Source organism: Pongo abelii, chromosome 14 (genome assembly GCF_028885655.2).
Source record: "Pongo abelii isolate AG06213 chromosome 14, NHGRI_mPonAbe1-v2.0_pri, whole genome shotgun sequence".
Taxonomy (NCBI): domain Eukaryota; kingdom Metazoa; phylum Chordata; class Mammalia; order Primates; family Hominidae; genus Pongo; species Pongo abelii.
In genome coordinates, this window is record NC_071999.2 from 64,932,165 (window position 1) to 64,955,754 (window position 23,590).

The 23,590-nt window shown below is 36.7% G+C and overlaps 1 protein-coding gene across 3 annotated transcripts in view; it reads right to left on the reverse strand.

The window, feature by feature from the left end:
* Positions 1 to 455: 455 nt before the first annotated feature.
* Positions 456 to 23,590, reverse strand: part of DIAPH3 (diaphanous related formin 3) — a 485,256-nt gene continuing 462,121 nt past the window's right edge. For all 3 annotated transcript variants that reach the window (NM_001374211.1, XM_054528709.2, XM_054528710.2), the window contains 1 exon segment: positions 456 to 1,718. In NM_001374211.1, coding sequence (NP_001361140.1) covers positions 1,456 to 1,718 — 263 coding nt within the window. In that variant the 3' untranslated portion in view covers positions 456 to 1,455.

The window sequence follows — 23,590 nt, forward strand, 5'->3', positions numbered from 1 at the left end:
AATTCTGCCTTGCTGTTAGGGGTGCTGTCAGCTTAAATGTGTAAATGTCCTTCACCTTTCTTGATTTTTAAGGTTTGTTTTCAGAAAAACAGGAATTGCAACTGGATGGCAAAATGCACATTTCAGCAATACATACAAATTCACATTTATTCCTACAATGGCTATAGAGAATACTCTGTTCTCCAATGTCTATAAACAGGGCCTGGCTCATAGTTCTAATTAATTAACTTTATTAACTTAGAGCTGAAAGGAGGTGGCAACTTAAGGAAATAAAAAGCAATAGACCTTGCCCGACTAGTTCCATATAACTGCTTTTTAACTGAAGGTAAAAGAACAGTCACTTACTTATTACATGTAATAAAGCAAAATAGATGCTTAGACAGACTGCATAGCACAGTCTATTCTCAGCTTATCCACAGAATGTGTTTTCAAAAAAAGAGAGATAAAAGAAAGCATTTTTTTCATTTAGTGCAAGTAGCAAGTTTATTTTCTTTGATATAGAATTAACAGAGTAATGATGCCCCAAATGAGGTAATATTACATTTGCTTAGGAAAACTTTCCTTGAAACACTTATTTAGATCTTTGTTAAAGTTATTGATTGTCAGATCAGAGAAACTGCAATCCCAAGTTTATTCATAAAATAAAAAAATGTTGTTACTTTGGAAATTTCAAAATGGCAATTTTATCTCAGAGTCATAATTACAAGGGGGAAAAATACTCTCTTAGCCAAGACCAAGAGTTTCAGCAGCACTGCAATACTGTTTACATCCACGTTACACAAAAGCACATGCATTTGGCAAAGAGAGTGCATACATTCTTATTGCATCATTTTTCGTTATGTGCTCAATTGCCTTATGGTCCCCTAGAGGGTCTACTTAACATGAATTCAACAATGATGATAATGGGGTCACCAGTCATTTCCTTACATATATAGCCCTGATATATTCAATTACATGTTTTTGATGTTGTGCTGGTAGTATATAGATCCCAATTAAGGAGAAACTTGGGCCTATATAAACAATATATATGGAATATACATGGATATGTAAAGACTTGAGGTTGATGACCTGACATCCATTAATGTTAAAAATAGTAAAGTAAAAATTCCAGTGGCTTAGAAAGATGGTATTTTCCTAAGGACACACTGCTGAACACATGGCCACCTACCTGCTCTCTAAAGCAATATGTATAATTTAACCACCAAATATAGAACAGAGGAATACCAGGAGACAAAAAAAAAAAAGCATTAAAGCCCATTACAATCTTGAATAAACCAAAACCTCCAGTACATAGAAAAAGAATTGCAATCATATATTTAGCTTTATTTTTCTAATATATATCATAATTTAAAACTATATAAAGTCACTTACATAAAAGCAATTTTTTCAAGTGTTATAGTTTAGAGCATGGCTTTATATTTGGCTTAATCATTTTTTTTTTTAAACCAGTTTAACTTATAAAGCTCGTAATCTTGCCAGCAGGGCTTCAACTTCGGGAACTGATTCATTTTTAGAAAAAGAGCCAAGAAGTTCCGTTTCCTTTTTTCTGTTGCTTTCTACATTACAGGCTTCCTTCTTCTCAGCTGCCTTGATCCTCCCGGTAGACGGATGAGTGTCTAGATTATAATTAAGCTCCTTGGCGACTGGAGTCCTTGTTGAGTTGCAATTGATATTGTAGTGTGAACGTGACCCTTCTGTCAACTGCACTTTCTGATTTTCTACAGTAAGGAAAAAAGAAACATAAAACTTATCACCATGATAACCAAGGACTGTGCACGTTATGAAACACATTTAAAATAATTATTCTCAATAAATAAATAGTCTTCTTAGATAGACTAAACAAAGAAACAGTCAACAGAGTAAGACAGGTTTAAAATAATCACACAGGGGTTTAAGAAAAAACTAAAATATAACAGCCAACCATTTCATTAGCACTAATGCCCATTTCCTTCTTCCTTTATGCCTGACATGCCTGTCACATGGTTATTATCAGGGCCTGGTCCCATATTTCTTTCAGGTCTCTGTTCAAACACCACCTAAAAAGAGAGGTCTTCCCTAGCCACCCATCTAAAATAGCATTTGCCCATTGCACTGCTCTATCCTTCCCCATCATGTTTTCCTTCACAGGACACATGATGGCTGGACACACAATATATTTGCTCACTTGTCCATTGTCTGTCTTACTAGAATGCGTGCTCCAAGACAGTAGGGACATTATTTTAAATACCGCTGTAACTTCAGGGCCTAAAATGGCCCCGGTGCAAAGTAGGTTCCTCAATAAATATTTGTTGGATAAATACATTATTTCCACACTCTGTGACACAAGATAAACATTAGCTTGAATAATAATGGGATTAATTTCCTTTTTGAATGAAATCAAGAAGGAAAGTTTCTAATAAGAATTTAAAAAGTCGATTATTTTCCTTTAAAGAAACAATGAACTTGGCAAGCAAATAATTAAAACTTCCTAGCAAACCAGAATGTTATATGTAATTGTCAAGTATATACACATCTATACATACATGCATGTACATATATACATACACACATACATTCTTTTATTGGTAAGTGATGGTAATGATGACTTTTAAAAAACAGACACCCTCAATATTCATGTAACCTTGAATGCGGCTTGAAAATGGCTTCAACAAACCTGACATGACATTTAAAGTTTTTTGGTTATTCTCTGAGAGATGTTCCATTGTCCCAATAGTAACGACTTTGGAGCACAAGCAGTCACTCATGACAGTGTGTTTTATGTGAGTGCTGAAAATTCCAACTGAAAACAGCTTGTACATTAAAAGGTGGCTGCTGAAGATATTTACTGCACCGTCATTTCCTGACCAGAGGCTTCCAGTGATGGATGAGGATTTTACACACTTTCTTGGACAATCTCAACAAATTTTAGAAGTATGATCACCTTTTAGCTGCTGGAAGAAAATAAATACACTTTGTCTTTCACCTTCTATATCAGGTGGGCAATTGTTACTGAAAAATCAAAATCTAATAGAGCAGTGATTTTCTCTTAAAGGAGTGTATGCTCTGTAGCTTATAATGTTCATATTGTGTTTGCTGGAAAGAGCACAGTAGATGTGGTATTCCTGCAGTTCCTATAACCACATCCTTTTCTTTTCTAGCTCCCACACTTCTGTCCCAAAGAATGCTTGAAAACTGCATTTGCAGCTAAATGTAGAATGTTGGCCAGCTTACTGCTCCTTCCCCAAAATGTTCCTATCTTTGCTTATTTGATTTCCTGCAAACCACTCCATCATGATGGTATCTTCAACAAACCAGTTTATTCTGCTATTGGACAACTCTAGTTAAATGTCTAGTGGCAAAGAAAAGATTAAATTAGCCAAAATATGGGTCCGGAATATGAAATGTGTGTGTGCGTGTGTGCGCGTGTGCATGTATGCACTCCAAGAAAGTAGGGACATTGTTTTAAATATTGCTATAGCTTTAGTGCCTAGACCGTCCTTGGTGCAAAGTACGTGCTCAATAAATAAGTGTTGGGTAGAGAAATTATTTCCACACGCTGTGACACAAGATAAACATTAGTTTGAATAGTAATGACATTAATTTCTTTCTTGAACGAAACCAAGAAGGAAAGTTTCTAATCAGAATTTTTAGTCAGTGGTTTTCCTTCAGAGAAATAATGAACTTGGTAGGCAAATTATTAAAACTCTCTCTCTATATATATATACACACACACACACACACACACACAACACATACATACATACCATCTTATGAATAGCCTGTATTTTGTTGCACTTCAAACATTACCACCCTCAGCATATAGATTGAGGGGTAAAAGCAAAAGGAGGTTAAGTCATTTGCTTAGACTTAGTTACTGAGTAAATCAGTGGTAGTCGCCAAATGCTGTCTCTAGAGATACTGAGGCTGTCTTCAAGAAATTTGAAAACCTTTTTGCCAAAGGAAAGTGCTAAGTAATTCAAAGCTAAATTTCATAATGGTGTCCTATACATAATTATACTTCAAAATGCCTTCTAACACACTGAATTCTTGCAACAGCTTTGTAAAGCAGATAGTACACCTATGTAAACTACCTTAACACAGTATATCCAAGAAATTTGAAAACCTTTTTGCCAAAGGAAAGTGCTAAGTAATTCAAAGCTAAATTTCATAATGGTGTCCTGTACTTATACTTCAAAATGCCTTCTAACACACTGAATTCTTGCAACAGCTTTGTAAAGCAGATAGTACACCTATGTAAACTACCTTAACACAGTATATCCAAGGTCACACATACCCTCCATTTCTTTCCTGGTCTCACTTAGATTCACGACTATGAACTTCAAAAGCATGACCTTTAACCCACTACGATTCCCTAGTCCATTCACTCTTCCATTCTCCCAGACAACTATTCCACACCTTCTCCACCCTGTCAAACTTCCAACATGTCCTCCCTCTCATTTAACTCATTCATAGAGGTGATCAGAAGAGAGCTCCTGCATATGCCTCACCCCTTCCCCAACACCTATTATCTGCCTGCTGCACACACATATATCCACCCCTCCTGTTAGGATGAATCAACCTTCCGAGCTCCCCTCTGAGGACAGCCCTCAAGGTAAGTGACGGATGTCACTTTTGCTTGTCTATTCAAGGACATCCCTCTGGCTGCTTTGCCCTCTCTCTGCTGCATTGTAAAGGTTTCTTTCTCCAGGTGCTCATTCCCCTCAGCAGAGAAGCTCGAATAATCATAAATTTAGGAGGTGGGGGGAATCTCTATTTGTCTCCACATCCTGCTCCAGCTATCTAAATTCTTGGCTCCCTTTATAGCAAAATATCTTGAAAGAATTACCCATACTTACTCTCTTAATTCCTCGCTCCCTATTTTTCTCTTGAACCCACTCCAATCATGCTTTTGACCCTTTGCTCTTCTGAAACAGTTCTTGTCAAGGTCGCTAATGAACATGCATGCTGCCAAAAACAAGGATTGCATATCTATTTGAATGTCTTAGTACTCCTTGATCTATACCAGATCCAAGGATGAAATGCCTAGCATTGCCTGGGTTTTTCTTTTAGCGTTTGGTCTTTGAACTTCTTTGGAGACAAAGGTAAATAATAATGGATGGGCCAAGGCAGGCAAAAGCATTTCTATCCTTTTGAGAAAACTCAAAATAGCTGTGGGCTTGCTTTAGGGACAAAATGATAAGAAAAAAACTAAGATGGTATTTATCTCCTCTGTGGTTTCAGGTGAGGAATCTTTCATGAGAAGTAACAGACAAGACAGTGTAAAAAGGAAAAAGAGGCCATTCCTGAGACCACTGAAGAAATACAAAAGAAAAGTTCACAAGAGTTTTTTAAAGGATGTTTATAGCTTTCTTAGAAATTCCTAGACAACAACTCTTCATTCCCAGCCCTCACATTAGCTCTCAGCACCCCAACAGCCCCCATTCTGGTCCTTACCCTCTTTTTGGTTTGTCTCCAGACATGGGAGACCAAAACTGTAGAAATGAGCAAGTCAGATCTTAAACTGTAAAGCAGATAAATGAAGCTGGACAGGAGGAGTTGCCTATCCCACTATAATTAGAGATAGTGCAGGTAGAGGAAGTGCTCAAGCTGGAAGTTCACTTTTTTTTTTTTTTTTTTGAGACAGTCTTGCTCTGTCGCCCAGGCTGGAGTGCAGTGGCTCGATCTCGGCTCACTGCAAGCTCTGCCTCCCGGGTTCACGCCATTGTCCTCCCCCAGCCTCCCGAGTAGTTGGGACTACAGGCGCCCGCCACCATGCCCGGCTAATTTTTTTGCATTTTTAGTAGTGACGGGGTTTCACCGTGTTAGCCAGGATGGTTTCGATCTCCTGACTTCATGATCCACCCGCCTCGGCCTCCCAAAAGTGCTGGGATTTCAGGTGTGAGCCACTGCGCCCGGCCGGAAGTTCACTTTTTTAAAGCCTGGCTTTGTTGCCAGGCTGGGGATAAGCTATCTACCCGCCTCAGCCTCACAAAGTGCTGGGATTAGAGGTGTGAGCCACTGTGCCTGCTGACCCCAGAAGTTCACTCTTATATAGAAATCTTATTATAATGTGTCAAGGCCAGGTGTCTTTTGTTATTACCATTATTTTAAAAGTTTGTTATTGGTGGCTTTGTGTGGGCTGGAGACCTAAATTCCATGCAAAAACATGCACTTAGTTTCTAAATGGTTGACTTTCAAACAACAGAGTGATCCCACAACCTTGTAAGTTGGAGAAAACTCTATACTCTATCCAGGTGCTCAGAGTCATAAATAAATTGTAATTTGAGGCAGATGGGCCGATTCTTTTCATATGAAGTTAGACAGTTACAAATGCAAGATGATACCTAGGACATATGGACTCAATGAAAGGTAAGGCTGGGGTATCAATAAAAAGACAAGCGTTTCTATTTCTCAACTCAAATCTTCACCACACACACTTTTAAATGGAAACTAAAAATATTAAGGCAAAGTGGGATGATTAATTCTTCAAGGCAAGGAGTTTGTTTTATTTTTTTACAAATTGAATCCTAGGCCTTTTTTTTTTTCTGTTTAAGATATTACAATTGATCTCTATGTACAATGTATCTAGGACTACTGCCAATATTCAGGGCCACTGTTGATTGTAGTACTGATAGGCAAAGAACCAGCTGCTATTCTTAGTACCAATTCAGTAAGAAAATGCAATCCACACATCTTGTATTTGTGTTTCTGTGTAAATAAACACGATGAGAATACATGCTATTTTCCTTTAAGATAGGAATACTTACTCATTTCAATTTAATTCTTCATAGGATTCTTACTATAAGAATTGAATCTAAAGACCCACCACAGCTTTTTCTTTGAAACTGAACTAAAAGTTGAACGTTGTTGGAGAGCTGAATGCCTCTTAAATACTGATACCCACTGGACTTAAAAATGAGAATAAAGGCCTTAAACTACATCTAGTGTTGGGTCCCACATGATCTTTGGCAGAGTATAGATTTGGATGACAAAGAAAGCTTAAAAAAACTCAATCATCCTGTGCTAATATTTCCATTATTTCTTGAGAAACACAAAAGACACAGGAAACTGGCAAAGTTGCTGACAAAAGAATTATGTATATATATGTGAATATATGCAACTTGGCATCTAAATGAGGAAATATTTCAGCCAACAGTTGTTATGCTTCTTGAGCTAAGAAGGCAAGGCTAACTAAGGCCCTGGTGGACGGCCCTTGGGGAAGACTTCTCTGCTGCAGGAAATATCAGTTATGGTTCAGAAAGAGGCATTATTCCTTTGAAGTCAGTATTGATCCCCCCTCACATTGTGGTTCTAATGGGCACTGGCTTCTTAGGAGTGCCAACTCTCAGATGAAATATAAAATTGAGCTCCTGTCTTTTGTGGTCAATGGTGAGTAGTGGCAGCCTTGACAGGAGGAAGAATGTAGAACTCTGGTGCCCTAAATTGACTATATCTATTCAGTGTTCCTGAAATTTGGTCTCTCCTCACAATTCTTTACCTTTTGCTTTTAACTATCACTTTGACCTACTAAGTAGCTGTTTTGTTTCACCCCAGCAATGGCTTTACTTTGGTGAAAGAAAAAGAATCACCCATAAATATAATTTTAAAGCACCACTGGGTCTACATGATAGTAAAGTGTGTGACAAATATATGTTTTTAATCTATGCAATAATGGAAGTTAGTGGTGGCTGCCAGCAGCCCATATCCCCGTGGTTTTCCTTATCGTTGATTTACTGATGCTATTAATAATTGTCTTCCTTTGGTTTCATTTTGCTGTTTATCTTATGTATTGAAAATATATAAAAATAATTCAAAGAGCAAAAGGTCATTTTGCATATAGTTAAAATCTTTTAGGGGTGCCAGAAACTCTTATTAAAACAAATTATGTAAAAACAAACAACTAAACAAAACAATACTCCCCCTATCTAAACACAGTACGCAAAGCAGAATATAATGAATAGAGGAGACAATTGATGAAGAGGAGAATATAATTGAATAGAGGAGACAATTGATGAAGAACTTTATTTGCAGAAACTAATATATAAACTTCTATTCATTCTTGTTCTGTATCACTATCCTTTAAATAAAATTCAAAGACAGCACTGCCATTTCACAGTTTCCTATGCTGAGTTTTTCTAATTGAGTATAGGGCTACAAGGAAGCTCAAGATGACGCAGGCTCTGTGCACACAACACCCAGGATAGGTTCAGCCTCTAAAGAGAACAGTAAAGTAAACTCTTCTGTTTGACTGCTTGTCTTCCTGATTTGTAATATGCTACCTGAGTTGGATATTCTTCTCCATATCTGCTTTCCTCTTTTTCACCTCTCCCCTCAATTCTTAGCCATTCTAATTTGGCTTTCATCCATACTGCTCTATTGAAATTGCTCCTTACAATATTACCCAAAGCATCGAAATTCCTAAACTCAATTGCATTTACTCATGCCTCTTTTTTCTCTCACATTTGCAACATTTTGGAATGTGTGTAATAAAGAATTCATCTGGTCTTTGTCCCAGTGCCTGGGAGGTGGCCTCTAAAGCCTTGGAATTTTGTATTCATGTTGGGCCTCTCAGATGTATAGTTTGAAACCCTAAACTGATAGTTTTTGCTAATGAGGTAACTCATGGTGGGCCCCTAGATAGTTTATAGTAATGAATGACTCAGGATGGGGGTTAACCAAGCCAGAAAGACCAATCATGTGATTAGAGGGTTGGGGTTTTGAGCCAAATGATTATCAGCCTGATTTCTGAGGGAGACGGGTACGGGAGCTTGAGCTCAATCATGTGGCTGATGATTTAACTAATTGTGCCTAAGTAACAAAGCCTCAGTGCAAACTCAAGACACTGATGTTCAGGTGAGTTTTCTGGTTGGTAATCCTCTGTGCATCCTTACACATCAATGTGCAGGGAGGGTGATGCGTCCCTAAGGACAATAAGGGCTTCAGGTGTCTCTCCTTTGGCTGTTTCTCATTTGTATTCTTTTGCTATAATAAAGCTGTAATAGGAAGTATAGTACTTTCCTGAATTCTGTCATTCTAGCAAATTATTGAATTTGAGAGGGTAGTAGGAAGCACTGAATTTGTAGCCAAGTGATCAAAAGTGAGGGTAACCTAGGGACCTCAAATTTGCAGCTAGTACTGAAGTGAAGGCAATCTTTTAGAGGACTGTGACCTATGAAATCTGGCTTAACTTCAAGTAGCTGGTGTTAGAAGTCAATGTAGAATGTTATTTGTGACTTTGAACATTATTATGGAATAATATTGATACGATCATATTACCTTTATATATGGCTATTCTATAGCTTGCAAACACTTTCCCCATATATCCACTCATGTGATTCTTATAACAGCCCTGTGAGATAGGTAATATGCGTATATTTACTTTGTTTGACATAAAATTGAGAAAGCAGACGTAACTTTCAGGCAGAGCCAGAGACAGAACTAAGTCCTCAGACTCCTGGTTAACATGCCCTATCATGATATTGCCCTTGACTGTGCTTACTCTTCTACTTTTCGATGATTCATTTTAAATCTTTGGTAATTTGTGCTACCTTCCCAACCTCTACCAAACAATCATAACCTCAACGTGGCCATTTCTCACAGTTACATCCTTGGCCCTCTTTTCTGCCCTTTCTACCTTCTCTCCATCAAGATCTCACAGCTTCAACCATTTCCTCTAGGAAGAAGACTCACATCTGCATTTCCAGCCCTGACAACAGAGCTCCAATACTGTATCCACCATGGCCTCCCTAAACATTCCTACATATGCCCTACTAGTACTTCAAATAACACATTCTCAAACCACTTTCATGCTCTTCATGCTAACAGACTGAAACCAACCATGGCATCTTGTTTATCAGTCATAGTATCTGTTATTGACAGCTGTCTCAGACTACTATGCATTTGTGGTCACCTGGAGGTGGCTTGGCAGATATTAAATAAATATTTCTAAAGTATGTAATGGCTTGTCAGCTAATAGATACCAGGTCAGAAGTAATTTGGTCAGTTGATCTGGTGGTTCATAAGGGAGAGGGTAGAGAAATAATACAGGGATATGGTTTGACAGTATACTTATTAAACACATACTACATACCTGATAAACCTTTTACATGCTGTCTTTTTTCATTTTGTTTTTAGAGACAGGGTCTTGCTCTGTCGCTTGCTCAGGCTGGAATGCGGTGGTGCCATGATGGCTCATTGTAGCCTTGAACTCCTGGGCTCAAGGTATCCTCTTGCCTTGGCCTTCGGAGTAGCTAGGTCTACAGGCACGTATCACTACGCCTGGCTAACTTAAACATTTTAAAAATTGAGACGGGGTCTTGCTATGTTGCTCAGGCTCACCTAGAACTCCTAGTCCCAAGTGATTTTCCTGCCTCAGTTTCCCAAAGTGCTGGAGTTACAGCGTGAGCCACTGTGCCTAGCCTTTACATGCTATTTTGAATTTTTTTTTTTTTTTTTTTTTTGAGACGGAGTCTTGCTCTGTCGCCCAGGCTGGAGTGCAGTGGCGCGATCTCGGCTCACTGCAAGCTCCACCTCCAGGGTTCACACCATTCTCCTGCCTCAGCCTCCTGAGTAGCTGGGACCATAGGCACCCACCACCATGCCTGGCTAATTTTTTGTATTTTTAGTAGAGATGTGGTTTCACCGTGTTAGCCAGGATGGTCTCGATCTCCTGACCTCGTGATCCACCCGCCTTGGCCTATTTTAAAATTTTTACAACAATCCCAAAGTGCAGGTATCAACAAGCCCATTTTATAGATAAGGAAATTGAGGTTTAGAGAAGTCCATGAACTGCCAAGGCCTCATAGGCTTTGCTATTTGCCTCTGGCAAATTCAGTCCAAATCGTTGGCCCTCATGGTTCTGGAGGCACATGATTAGGCCATGGCAAATAGACATGCTGTGAAATGGAAAAAGCACTTCCCAAGGATGAAGAGGCTGAGGAGAGGTAGATTCCGAGTGCTAATAACTTGGGAGCTGTATTAGAAACTAACTAGCTAACTATTTTTAAATACTTTAGGACTAGAACATATTTCTGAAGCCATTTCTAAGTCTCATCACATAGTGTGCTTTTAAGTATATTTCCTTATTTCTTACACTTCTTCAACATTTATTAGACATTTCGAATGTACAGGTATTTCTTCTGAATAACTTATATTATTTCTGTTTCATTTCATTTTGATTCACAGAATCATGTAATGTAGAATCAAATGGAAAGACCCCTTGTTACTTGGTGGAACCACCTAGCCAATTACATTTAGTTAGCATCCTATCAAGTAGCTGTCCAGACTCAGTTTGAAGACCTCGAGTCATTTCCTCACAATCTCATCAGGCAATATATTCTACCTTTGGTCAGCTCTAATAATTACATGTTTTACCTTAGATTTATCTGGTGTTTGTTTCCCTGAAATCTTAGTCACTGGCTCTGTTGAATTTTTCCATTAGGGCTGTATTAAATCCAATTTCTCTTCCACCCACCAGCCCTTCAAATATTTGAAGACAGATATTATCTTCTCTCAATCTTTTCTTCTCCAGGCCAAACAGCTATAGTTTCTTCAACTGTTCCTTCAGTGATCATGAGTTGGAATTATGGTTAAGTCAGTTCATTAGTTAATTCAATGAGGGTTTAGCCCACCATGCTAGGTGCTAAGTTTTTGAAACATTTAAGGTCCTGTCATTTCTATAATGAACATGCAAAACAATATTCACTTAATAGTTCAAAATTCTGGGGAAAAGCTAAAGCCAACTAGGGTGTGCAGTACTGTAAAACAATACAATTATATGTTCATAGACTCCTAAAAAATTTCCATGTAGACTTAATACTTCAGGTTGATTTTTGACATGCATTTAATAACAATCTGCTTAAAATAATGTTTTTATTCATTAGAGAATTCAATCTTGGGATACATTTGTGTTTATAACCGTTTTATAACAAAATAATTTTATGTATGACTATATACATAGAAATGTTCCTTTACTTCTCCCTGGCCTGTTACTACATATATATGACATTAGCCATATCTAAACATAGAAATATGTTCAAGTAGTAAGAAATCTAATTCATATCCATCTAATTGTGACCTAACTTGCTAGAACATAAGCTCTATGAAGGCAGGTATCTTTGTTTTATTCACTGGTGTATTCCCAAGCCCTAGCACAGTGCCCACCTCATAACAAGTACTTGATAATTTATTTCTTGAGTGACTAAACCTAAGCATGGCATGATTTTATTACCTTGTTTCACTTAACGTTTTAAACTAAACCTTAAAAAAAAAGGGAAACACTTTGGAGTAATATTACCCAGATACAGCTGATGACATATCATTTTGGTTTATTGTACATTTGTTTGTGCTTTTGGGTCCCTTGAGGACTCAACATTGAGACTAGAATGGCACTGTCCAATAGAAATTTAATGAGAATCACAAAAATGGGCTATACATGCAAGGTAAAAATTTCTAGAAGCCACATTAAACATTGAAAAAAAGGTGAAATTAGTTTTAATAATGTATTTTATTTAATCCAATGTCAAATATTATCACTTTGACATATATATATAGCAAAAATATATTAGTGATATCTTTGGCATTTTTTTGTGCTAAGCCTTCAAAATCAAATGTGTATTTCATACTTACAGCAGATCTCTATTCAGACCAGCCGCATTTCAGGAGCTTAAGAGCCACACCTGGCTATTGTCTACTGTATTGGACAGCACAGATCTAGAACCTGGAGTTTTTCACAGTGTTATTACCTATACATTATTTATTTTGAGTTGAATATGTATATATTATAAACAAGTGAAAATGAATTGTTCTAATATTTAGCATTTTATTGTGATTTTGTTTCATATAAAGAGGAAGGAGCAGTTATACATTTCTAGGTAATTTGGATTTAGGTAGCTTCTGTGAATGGCAAAATAGACAAAGGCTAAAGATTAAAAATATACTCACAAAATTTGAATGCTAATAATGCAAGCCTACTGTTGCTACTGTCTATGTTTTGGCATCTGTTTATCCAGCCATCTAGGCATGGGGAGACTGGGTTACCGTTCAGAGACTCTTCTATTTTGCTTACTAGTTCTGTACATGTTTTAGTCAATCCATGAAAATTAGGAGGATCTAACTTATGAAATCTAATACTCCTTCCTTTCAAAATGAGATTGACCTTTATGCTATTCTCCTATTCATATTGGATCAGGACCTATGTGGGGGTTAGGTTCACAGTGTTGCCACTATTAGAAGCTGATAGACTGGCCTTTTTTTATTGTTCTATTCATAGCATAGCAGCATTATCTTGTACTAGATTGATGGTACCAAGCTTCATTATGAAATCTCAAACTATTTCTAAAATTTTAGTTTCATGTATTTCTAGAAAATGAGTGAAAAAAAGAAATCTGGCATGAGTCATAGGCATTACCCTAAAGAGAGTACTCAGGCTAGTACACTACTGCCTCCTACTGTCAGTTTGAGGAAAGTGAGAGAGCCCTACTCATCCTTATTTCTATTTGCAGGTTTACAGACAAGTGGCTTTCTTCCTTCAAGGGACAATTTTGTGCAGATAACCTAGGAAGAAATATTGACGTTCTCTGAATTTCCCTGAATTCTTCCCTTGCTTAGACTGCTAGATCTGTGGAAAAAAAATCCAGCAAACACCGTGAGCATGGATCTTTTTCCATTCCAAAAAAGAAATTGGTTTTAAAGGTAATTCAGAAAACATCTGTTCGTTTAAATTCTATTTCACATTATTTTGTTGTTAAATTTTTCATTTTTCTCTTCTTCCCACTTTCCCTACAGGACCTCACATCACATCTCTAAGAAAAAGAAAGAGAAACAAAAATCTATATTATTTTTAAATCTTTTAGCAGCCTTCTCCTAAATAAAAATATTAACAAGTATGACATGAGTTAATATAGCAGGAAACATAACAATTCATTAAATACAGAGAAATGTTTAAAAGCTGTAAGTTATCTAAAATATGAAGGGAGTACATGACTATATGGCAACTTAGGATAAATAGAAACTACTTATTTCTATAACTAGCATATTTGGATCAATGATTTATTTGGGTGCTGGTTGTAGAGTCCTCTGCAATCAAACTGCAGTTTCAATTCTGATGGTTTTTGCTGAGTCAAAGAATATGAACCTTTATTTGAAAGATGAGATTTTTGATCAGCAAAATAAGTCAGGCAAAGAGGACCTTTCTCAGAAGCTGCTCCCTTTTAATGAGGAAAATAGTAAAAGGAATAGGTCAATGTCACTTCAGTTATTTTTTTGCAAATAAAACACCAAGTTTGATTCCTATGAAACCCTAGGCTGCACTGAGGTCTCTGTAAAATTGGTTTCTGTAAACAACTCATTTTTAACACAGCATTGGCAGAGCTTGTGCTTCCTGAGACTGTGGACACACAATCAGATTGGGCCACACAATCCCCCTCTTTCCGTTTACTGCTGTAGATTCTTGCCTCAGGCTTCTCTTGTCAGCAGGGACTGTTTCCTCAAAGACCTGCTTCCAGTCTGTCTTCTCGGGGCTTTGGGCTTTGGAGCACCTCCTGTCTCTATGGTAACACAAAACACAAAGACTAGAAATGTACCATACAGAGGGCAGAAAAGAAAGAAATTAGAGTACAGTGCTGGTAAGCTAAAGAAGGTGCTGACAGCAGGAAAATGGACAAGGAGGACAAGATACAGTAACTGTTAGTTGTTTCATTTCACATACATCCTCTTAAAAGAGCTACAAGTGTTAGCACAGAAGCCTTAAAGTATGTGGAACTTTATAATCCATATGGTATTTGAAATTAAAAAAAATATTGGAGACCCATATTGGCCATAAATACTTGGCAATTCATTAAGTTACTGAGAGAAATAAGAATTCTCAGTGAAGACACAATGCACAAAAAGAATAAATTACACCAAGTATTACGGTATGGTTTATGTTAAAGACAAAGAAAAATATGTTACTATCACATGGCAGAATGTTCTTTTTTATTTTTCAACTCTAAATACAAATTTTCCTACTTTTTTTCAATCTGGGGCATCATAGTAAATGTAGCATCTGTTAGTTCAATGGTTCACAATAATCAGAAGTTTTATGTCCTCAAACTGTTGGTCAGTTCCATTTGGTTTCTTGGTCACAAGCAGCACCCTGAACTCAGAAGGGTTGTCTCAAAAACATGGTGGAGTATATGAGGAAGAGTAATGCTGTCAATTTAAACCCCACAATATTTAAGAAACACACACACCTACACATTAGGAAAGATATATTATTCATATAGATATGTAATAAAAACATACATTGTCATACATAGGTATCCTATCAGGATTTTAAAAATATTTCATGCAAGCCTATGACGTGTTGTTGAATATCAGTGTTGAGAGCTTGTTATGAACTTTAGAATGTCTATTAAAAAATGCTGTAGAGATTGCTTGGCTGCTGGGCCTCAGGGGAGGATCTGCTGACACGTTGCAAGCATTTAAACTCATAGATTAACAAAGTTGGTTCTGACCTCTGTTCCTTGAGGTAGTACCCCAACAATTAGACCAGCAGAACTTCAGGGACGCTAATCATACACTTACTTGCAGAACTCTGTTATTAGGATCTAAGAAGACTTCTTTCCTTAGTCTTTTTTTTTTTTTAATTCAATCAATGAAAATGCAGCTATAAGCTACAGCCACTAGAGGTCAGACGGCTACACCTGTCACCAATCATTAAATTTGATGGGGCATTACAGTTCCCTGAATAACTTTTGGTGACTTAAAAAATATAGAACAGAGTACACTCACTTACAACTATTATGGTAAAATAATAATATGTTTACTAATTAATTATTCTATTTCTAAAGGTCTTAGATTTTGCAAAGATACTACTTTTCTCTATTGGCTTTCATTTTATTTGGAAGGGGAAGGAAAACATTGCAATAATGGAATCTAGAAACCTTTGCAATTAATGGAATCTCATGATATGAAAAGACCGCTGTCTGGAGTAGAACACGGAAGGAATGTGTTCTGTAGTTCTACCAAACCCATTTGGTAATGCAACTCTTACGAATCTTCCGATCTGAATAATTTTATTTATCTAATCTAATCTCTTGCCTTTTTTCTCCTGGTATATATAAATCTTATTGTACCTAGTTATAGCTTTACTTATTAAAGATTATTATAATGGGGGGTGTTACTCCTTGTCTTTCCAATGAGGTTTATTATGTGGCATATCACACATACTTTGTTAAAAAAACAACAAAATGCCGGGCTCAGTGGCTCATGCCTGTAATCCCAACACTTTCTTTGGGAGGCAGAGATGGTAGGATTGCTTGAGCCCAGGACTTTAAGATCAGCCTGGGCAATATAGTAAGTCTCCATCTCTACAAAAAATTAAGAGAAATAGTTAGCCAGGGCATGGTGGCACACACCTGTAGTCCTAGCTACTTGGAAGGCTGAGGTGGGAGGATCACTCAAGCCTGGGAGGTTGAGGCTGCAGTGAGCCATGACTGCACCACTGCACTCCAGTCTGGGCAACAGAGTGAGAGCCTCTCTCAAAAACAAAAAGACTAAAAAAAATTTTCAACTATAACACAATCCACAAATAAGGAACTCAGATTTAGTTATAACAAAATTATGTTCACTTTCTCACCAACTTATTAATAAAATAACTGTTTTAAGGCTTTTTTTTTTTCCATTTCAGGCTATGTTTTACAAGACTCATTATAAAAACAATACTAGTATGTTAGAGCACTTATTAAGTGCTAGGTTTGCACAAGGTGCTTTACAAAAATCATCATATAGCCTAAGAAAGTATAATTTTTATAATCTCCAATTCACAATAAGGAAGGAGGCTTTGAGGGATTAAGAAACCTGTCCTAGTTAAGAGGCAAGTTAGGGTGGAGCTCTGATTCAAGCTCAAGTAATCCAATTCAGCTCCTGGCTCCAAACTATAGCACTTTAATAACATTTTAAAACTGTAAATGCTGTAAAAGAAGCAGGAAGTATTTCTATATCAGTACAATGAACCAAAAAGAAACTATGAGACACTTCATTTTTACTGATATTGCTTCTGACAAATATCCTAAAAATATAGTTAGCTCTCTAGTTAAAGAGAACCAGGAATGTTAATTTCCAGGTTTTCTGCTTATATGGTACAGAGTACTGTCCATACTTATCTTTGCTGTATATCTACTCACAAAAGCAGCAAAATTTATGGCCCAGGTTCACTAGTACATTGGAAAATATTAGAAACTAGTTATTTTGATGTTATTATACGTAAATCCTCACATTTTAACAAATACTACCCAATTTGTATGAAGGGTCCAGAGTCATAAAATTATTTTTCAGTTGTTTTCTTTTTTAACAAAAATGAGCTAACCACAAAAATCTTGCTCTATTATTTATTTAATAATCATTTATTGACAGGGTCTTGTCTGTCGCCCAGGCTGGGGTGCAGTGGCACCATTATAGCTCACTGTAGCCTCAAAATCCTGGGCTCAAGTGATCCTCCCCCCTCACCCTCCTGAGTAACTGGGATTACAGGTGTGAGCCTCCATGCCTGGCTTTAATCTATTTTAAAGGTTAAAGTTCTAGCGTATAGTTTTCTCTCACTAGCAGGCTATGCTTTAGGACATTATTCTTCTATTAGGAAATAGTGCAATTTCTTAAAATGCCTTTAAATTTTTTAGCTGTACTTATGCAGCAAACTCTATATAAAATACTGAATTAAACTCTATATATAATACTGCATAAAACTCTCTATATAATAGGGAATACCCTATTCCCTAGTATGAATCATTGTCTATAATATTCTTTGATCCCTCAAATCTCAATCAAATATGACCTCCTGATTTTCCAAAACATAGCAATGCCAACTTGTATTGCATTTCTCTCATATGTTTTGTATCCTAGTTAGCCTGGTGTTGTAGTTTTTTGTGCCCCTGCCACATACTCAAGTCTAGTGATGATCATAAACTATTCGAAGTAGAGTCTATGTACTTCCCATTCTTTGTGTTAAAAGTAGTACTTTAATGCAGATGTGTCATATTTCATTATAAGATTCTACATTCAAGAGGACGTTTCATAATTCTTTGATGTACTGCAAGGCACAAGATAAAGAATATACTTTCATTCATTTAGTCAAAAGTATGAACAGTGGGCCACGCTGCTTTATGTTTCAGGGATATGGCAGAGAATAAACAGACACAGTCCCTGCCTTCAGGAAGCCTACAATCTAACCACATTCACATATCTATATCGACAGAGAGATTTGCTTATTACCTTCCCTATGTAACAAGTAGAAACAGTAAGAACAGCTTGGATTGTGTTGAGTAGTCAGTCAAACCTCTCATTTTTTTTCAAAGCCGTATTGAATCTGGAATCTTTTATGACTTTTAGCAAAATTAGGGTCCATTTTGTCTTAAATACTAAATACAAACATTTAAGTCCTGTGGTTGTGTTAGATTCCAAAAGAAAATACATAGAGGTGGGGTGTTATCTGTAGCAGTAGATGATGAATGAAGGGAACATAAGCAATGTGAAGGTAATAGACACTAATTAGAGGAAATCATCTAATCCAGACTAATGAACTAGGATATTTAGGGGACTCACTGAAAGACAAGAGGCAGGAAATAAAAAGGAAGCTATGTAGAAATGCAGGCATGAAGTGATAAAATCTGGAAGAGTTTATAAAGGGTGCATTGGGCAGAATTTGAAGAGCAACATATGAAAAAGGAAATGGATTTATAACCAGAAGTCCTGAGTTTGAGACATGTTTGTCCCAGATGTCATTAAAAATGGTGGCTTCCTCTAACGTTCTTTCACCGAGGTTAACCTCTTTTTACTCTCCTTGTTGTCAATGCTATACTAAAGAGGAAGAATAAAATGAATTCATCATTCCACCTGGGCCTCTCATAAGAGATTAGTATTCCAGTTTCCCATTCTCTTCACAGTCAGTCTGAAAGTAGGTCTTAATCCAAATGGTGACGATGGTAATGCTACCACTTATATAATGTGCCTGTGTGTGTGCCAGACATGAGGAGGAACTTGAATAACATTTCTCCTGTTAATTCTGACATACCCAGTGAAGTTGTTGTTAATATTCCCATTCTGCAGGGGGAGAAAAAAAAAGAACAAGGCCAAAGAGCCAGCTGTTATCTGTAAGACTCTGACAACGTTCTTGGTTTGCTGCTGTGGCTTTCTTCTGGGCCTTCTTAAGAGAACTCTGAATATCTCAGGCAAATTAAAAACCCTTTTATGGGATGCAAGGTTGGGAAGCATCTGTTGTCTCCACAGATTTGGAGCTTTCTGCCTGAGCTTTCTGCCACGGAGCAACATTTACGTTTATCAAGCTGTACGCTTATTGATTTGTTTGTTCTAAGGATTTACAGAGAATCAAAACAATTTTCCCCGGCTCATCTGGTTAGTTGCAAACGGTACATTTGTGACAGCTTAGATCAGAGGGTATTGTATTATGGGGTTAGTTTATATATAAAAGGAAAAATTGCAAAGGTTTCTACTTGGCTTTATCATTTACTTTTTATATCTTGGAACAATGCTCTTCATCTCTTTAGACTTCAGCACCTTTCTTTGTTTACTGGGGATGATTAAACAAGCTAAACCTACAAAGGATTTTTATGACAAAAACAACATATGCAAAAGCTCTTTGAAAAGTACAGATCATCATACTCATCACAAATCTTGAAAGTGGCTGGGTTTGGGCCTCTTTTCTGATGGTTACAGCAGATAGATTAGTAACAGACACTAACTAAAGATAGATAACTCTGGGTTAAAACAGAGTCATAGAAGCTTTGGGAATAATTGATCAACATATGTCTTTCAATGTTGTACAAATAAAGAACTTTCATTTCTAAGACTTTCAATGTAATCTATCTCATCAGCAAACTGGTTTATGCTTACACATAGTATCGTTAAATTCCTGGTTACAATGATAAATCCTATGATGTGTATTTATGTGCTAATTTGCTGGGGATAAGGTGGGTGGATATCCAAATTCAGAATAATATGTCCTATGAGAATGGCAGCTGTAATACATATGAATTACAGCTCTTTGTCATTAAAATAACCTGACAGCTTTCTCTTACAGCATGGTAACAGCAATACACTTAATATGAAGTTTGAGGATTTCAGGGCACCTAGAGTTATCAAGGCAAGAAATAATTTATGGAAAGCTTATTGGGGAGTGTAGGGGTGAAGGGTGGGAAGGAGATTTTCTTAGAGTCAGAGAAATATTTCACATTTTCTTAAATATTGGTGCTTTTTAAACTGACTTCCTTCTGCTCTTACCTTCAAATATCTTGAAATACACCTTCAAATATATCGAAATATCTGTGACATTTGTTGTGAGTAGTAACGAATACATTATGCTCATGAATAAATGAGAATGAGAAACAGACTAAGAAGAACAATTGACATCTCTTATTTAATTACACTGAAGACCTCTTGTTCTTATATCCTTGCCTTTTCCAAGTTCTTGCTGGCTATCAAATATAGGTCTCAAAGAAGCAGGTATGTGGACACATTAGCCCACAGAGCATCCACTGAATCCTCCTTTGAGGTGGTTATTGCTTATCTCCATTTACCAACAAAAACACTGAGCCCAGAAATTAAGTGGATTACTTTAATGACAGAGCAAGGAAAAGACAGAACCAGAATGAAAACCTGAAAGTCTGTTTCAAGGGGTACTCTGTCATTGTCTAGATCATGGATTGGTTGTTCTGTTGAAAGGGGGGACTCTCTTGTAATACAAAGAGATGGTAAATAGAGATGGAAAAGTGGTATCACTGTTAGTTGTGTGGAAGAAAATAATATACTGGAGCTGCAGGATATCTAAGCAGCTATAGGCTTAAAGATTTTTTAGTAACAGTTTGAGTAAGAAAAAATAAAGTTCTATTGATCATAAATTTTGTTTTTATGTGGAAGATATGTGAGGACGCTACAATTATTTTGAAATTCCTGTGTTTCTCTTTTATTTGGTTTTAATCTGAGATAAACTAAAATCTGTAGTCCAAGTTAACATTGCAGTAGTTAAAAGTTGGCAATCCCCAAACTAAATGTGCCACTGCATGTGACTCTGTGTATTTAGACTCAGCTTCGTCAGTCACAAAATACTTTGTGATCTCTAAGATCCTTTTTGATTTGAAAGCTATTTGAATCTATAAGCAAATAAAATTACATTGAAAATAATGTTATAAATATTTGTTAGTGGAATCTGCTATAGGAGAAAGAAGTAGATAAAGCCCAGAAAATGTGGCACTCAGTCATTCATCTCTTTTTCTGAAACAAAGGGAACTTCAGATAATATGATTACAGGCTAGTTCTAAGCTGTAAATTTGCCAGTCACTACAGGCCTTATTTAGTACCTTAGAGATGTGACGTACACCTTTTATCTTATACTGTAAGAATAAAATCACAAAGGATATCTATTTACATCAGTGTTCTACTCAAAAGAGGAAAAAAATTCGGCTCACAGGTGGTTGTCATGCAAGAGTACTCAGAGGTTCGAAAAGAACAAATAAGAAAGCACTTTGGGCTCTTCAGGAAAAAAAAAGTACTGCTACTTAATAAACTCAAGGATCTTTTCCCATTGAGATAATGTATAAAATGTGTTCACTGACAAAACATGGTATTCATTTTTAACATACCTGTGTTTTATACACATTTACTTTGTTGTAGCAAATATAATCTCTGAGTTATTTCGGGCTAGGGGTATAGAAAGTTTTGCGGGAGAATAGGAAGCCTTTTGCCTGGCTTGTGTCAGAGGTTTATCAATTTACACAACCAGGGTAAGAACATTCTAAAGCAGACCCTATCATCACACATCCTCAGGCAAAACCATGTGCACCAAAGCATTACAGAAATAGCCTTCTGAAGTAGAACAGAGCACTAGGACAACAATGAAAAACACTGCAAACACCAGAATCTTTCATGATCTTTGACAAGTCATGGTATATAAAACAGTAACGACTTCAGAGCCATGGAGGTGCTGGGGGTTCATGTAAAAGCACCAACCATTTCTCTTTGTCTGCTCTTAGTTGAGCTTCCCTGTAAAGACTGAGTCTAGACCAAGAGGCAATATTAAAAACAAAAGGTTAGAGATCATCATGGGACATTAATTATGCAAAAGTAGGCAAACTGAATTTAATCAGAAGCAGTAGACTCAGTGCAGGAAGAATTTTCTCTTTTTGACAGAAGCAGTTAGGAAAACATTTATGGTAATACCACAGCATCTGCTGATTACAGTCAAAGCTGCAGGACACCAACGTTAAATCACTGAGCCATCCTGACAGCTCCTGGGTACTCCAGTCACATCCAACATCAATTTACAATGAAATTCATCCAAGTCTAAAAATCAGCCAACATGCCTCAACCAGAGCAAAATAACTTAGTTTGGACTTTTTAAAAACAATTATAAGAGGGAATTATAGCTGATAAAACTTTTGATGGAGTATAAGTATTTGTCTCCAACAAATACAGTTTTAAAGAAAACACACCCATTTTTAGATCTATTAATATGCTTTGTGATCAGTCAGATTTTGGAATTTGTAGGAAGAAAGGATTTTATGAGGCTAAGAATACAGGAAGTAGAGTTTTAACCCTTTTGATAAGAAGTCAGGACAAAATCTGACATCTCCTCTTAGTGTCTTGAAATGATATATCGAAAAAACTCAGAGAATGATAGGATAAATTTTAAACAATTATAACTTGGTTGCTAAGCAAATATGGATAAAATAAAAAGTTCAGAGAGACAATGAACCACAATGTAGTGTAACATAAGGATGATTATTCTATGAACTGCCCATAGAAGTACAGGTAGGACAACCACATGCCATTATTACCCACTGGGAATTGCTGAGATGGTAATTAAAATAATGAAATCCTATAGATATTAACAACTAAAACTTTCATACTTAGGTGTTTCAGAGGGCTTTCTTTTGGTTAAAAACACATTGGTGTTTAAATTTAAATCTTTGAATGACACAAGAACCCGGAGAACAAAAGATTGTATTGAAGCCTTCAGAGATTAGCATTCACAAAAGTAAATGTCTCATATTTTATCCAAAATCAACACCAAAGATTTTCTTCCCCCAGTTGCTTTGGGAGTTCAGCTAAATATTATTCATAACATGAGAGATTAAAAGAAGAAGGAAACAAAAACTTTAAAATGGCTATTTTTGAAGGAAGCCATCGAAATTGTGGTCATAAGGGATGGCTCTATTGTTGTCTTTTTCTCAGCTTGATAAATTGCTTCAAAGTATGTTGGCCAAGCTAATCACTAGCACGATATTCACCTGCAATTTTAAAATCTGAATTTCTTTATTATTTTCCCAAACACATTAAAAATGTCTCTAGACTTCTATTTATAGATATGACCTATTGATGGTAAAAGTGCACCTGAATAATCAAAACCACTGACAAAAAAATGATAACTGAAAAGGTCAAAAAGTGGATCAATTGAACATTTCAACCTCACAAATAAGTCCAAACATAAATGAATAATGAATCCATAAATGTTTATTGAGCACCTATACGCATAAGACACAGAGCTAGGAACCACGAAGAAGTTTAAGGTACTGTCATTGGTCTGAAAGGGACCAGGGACAAAAGAGGAGCTTATGTTGAC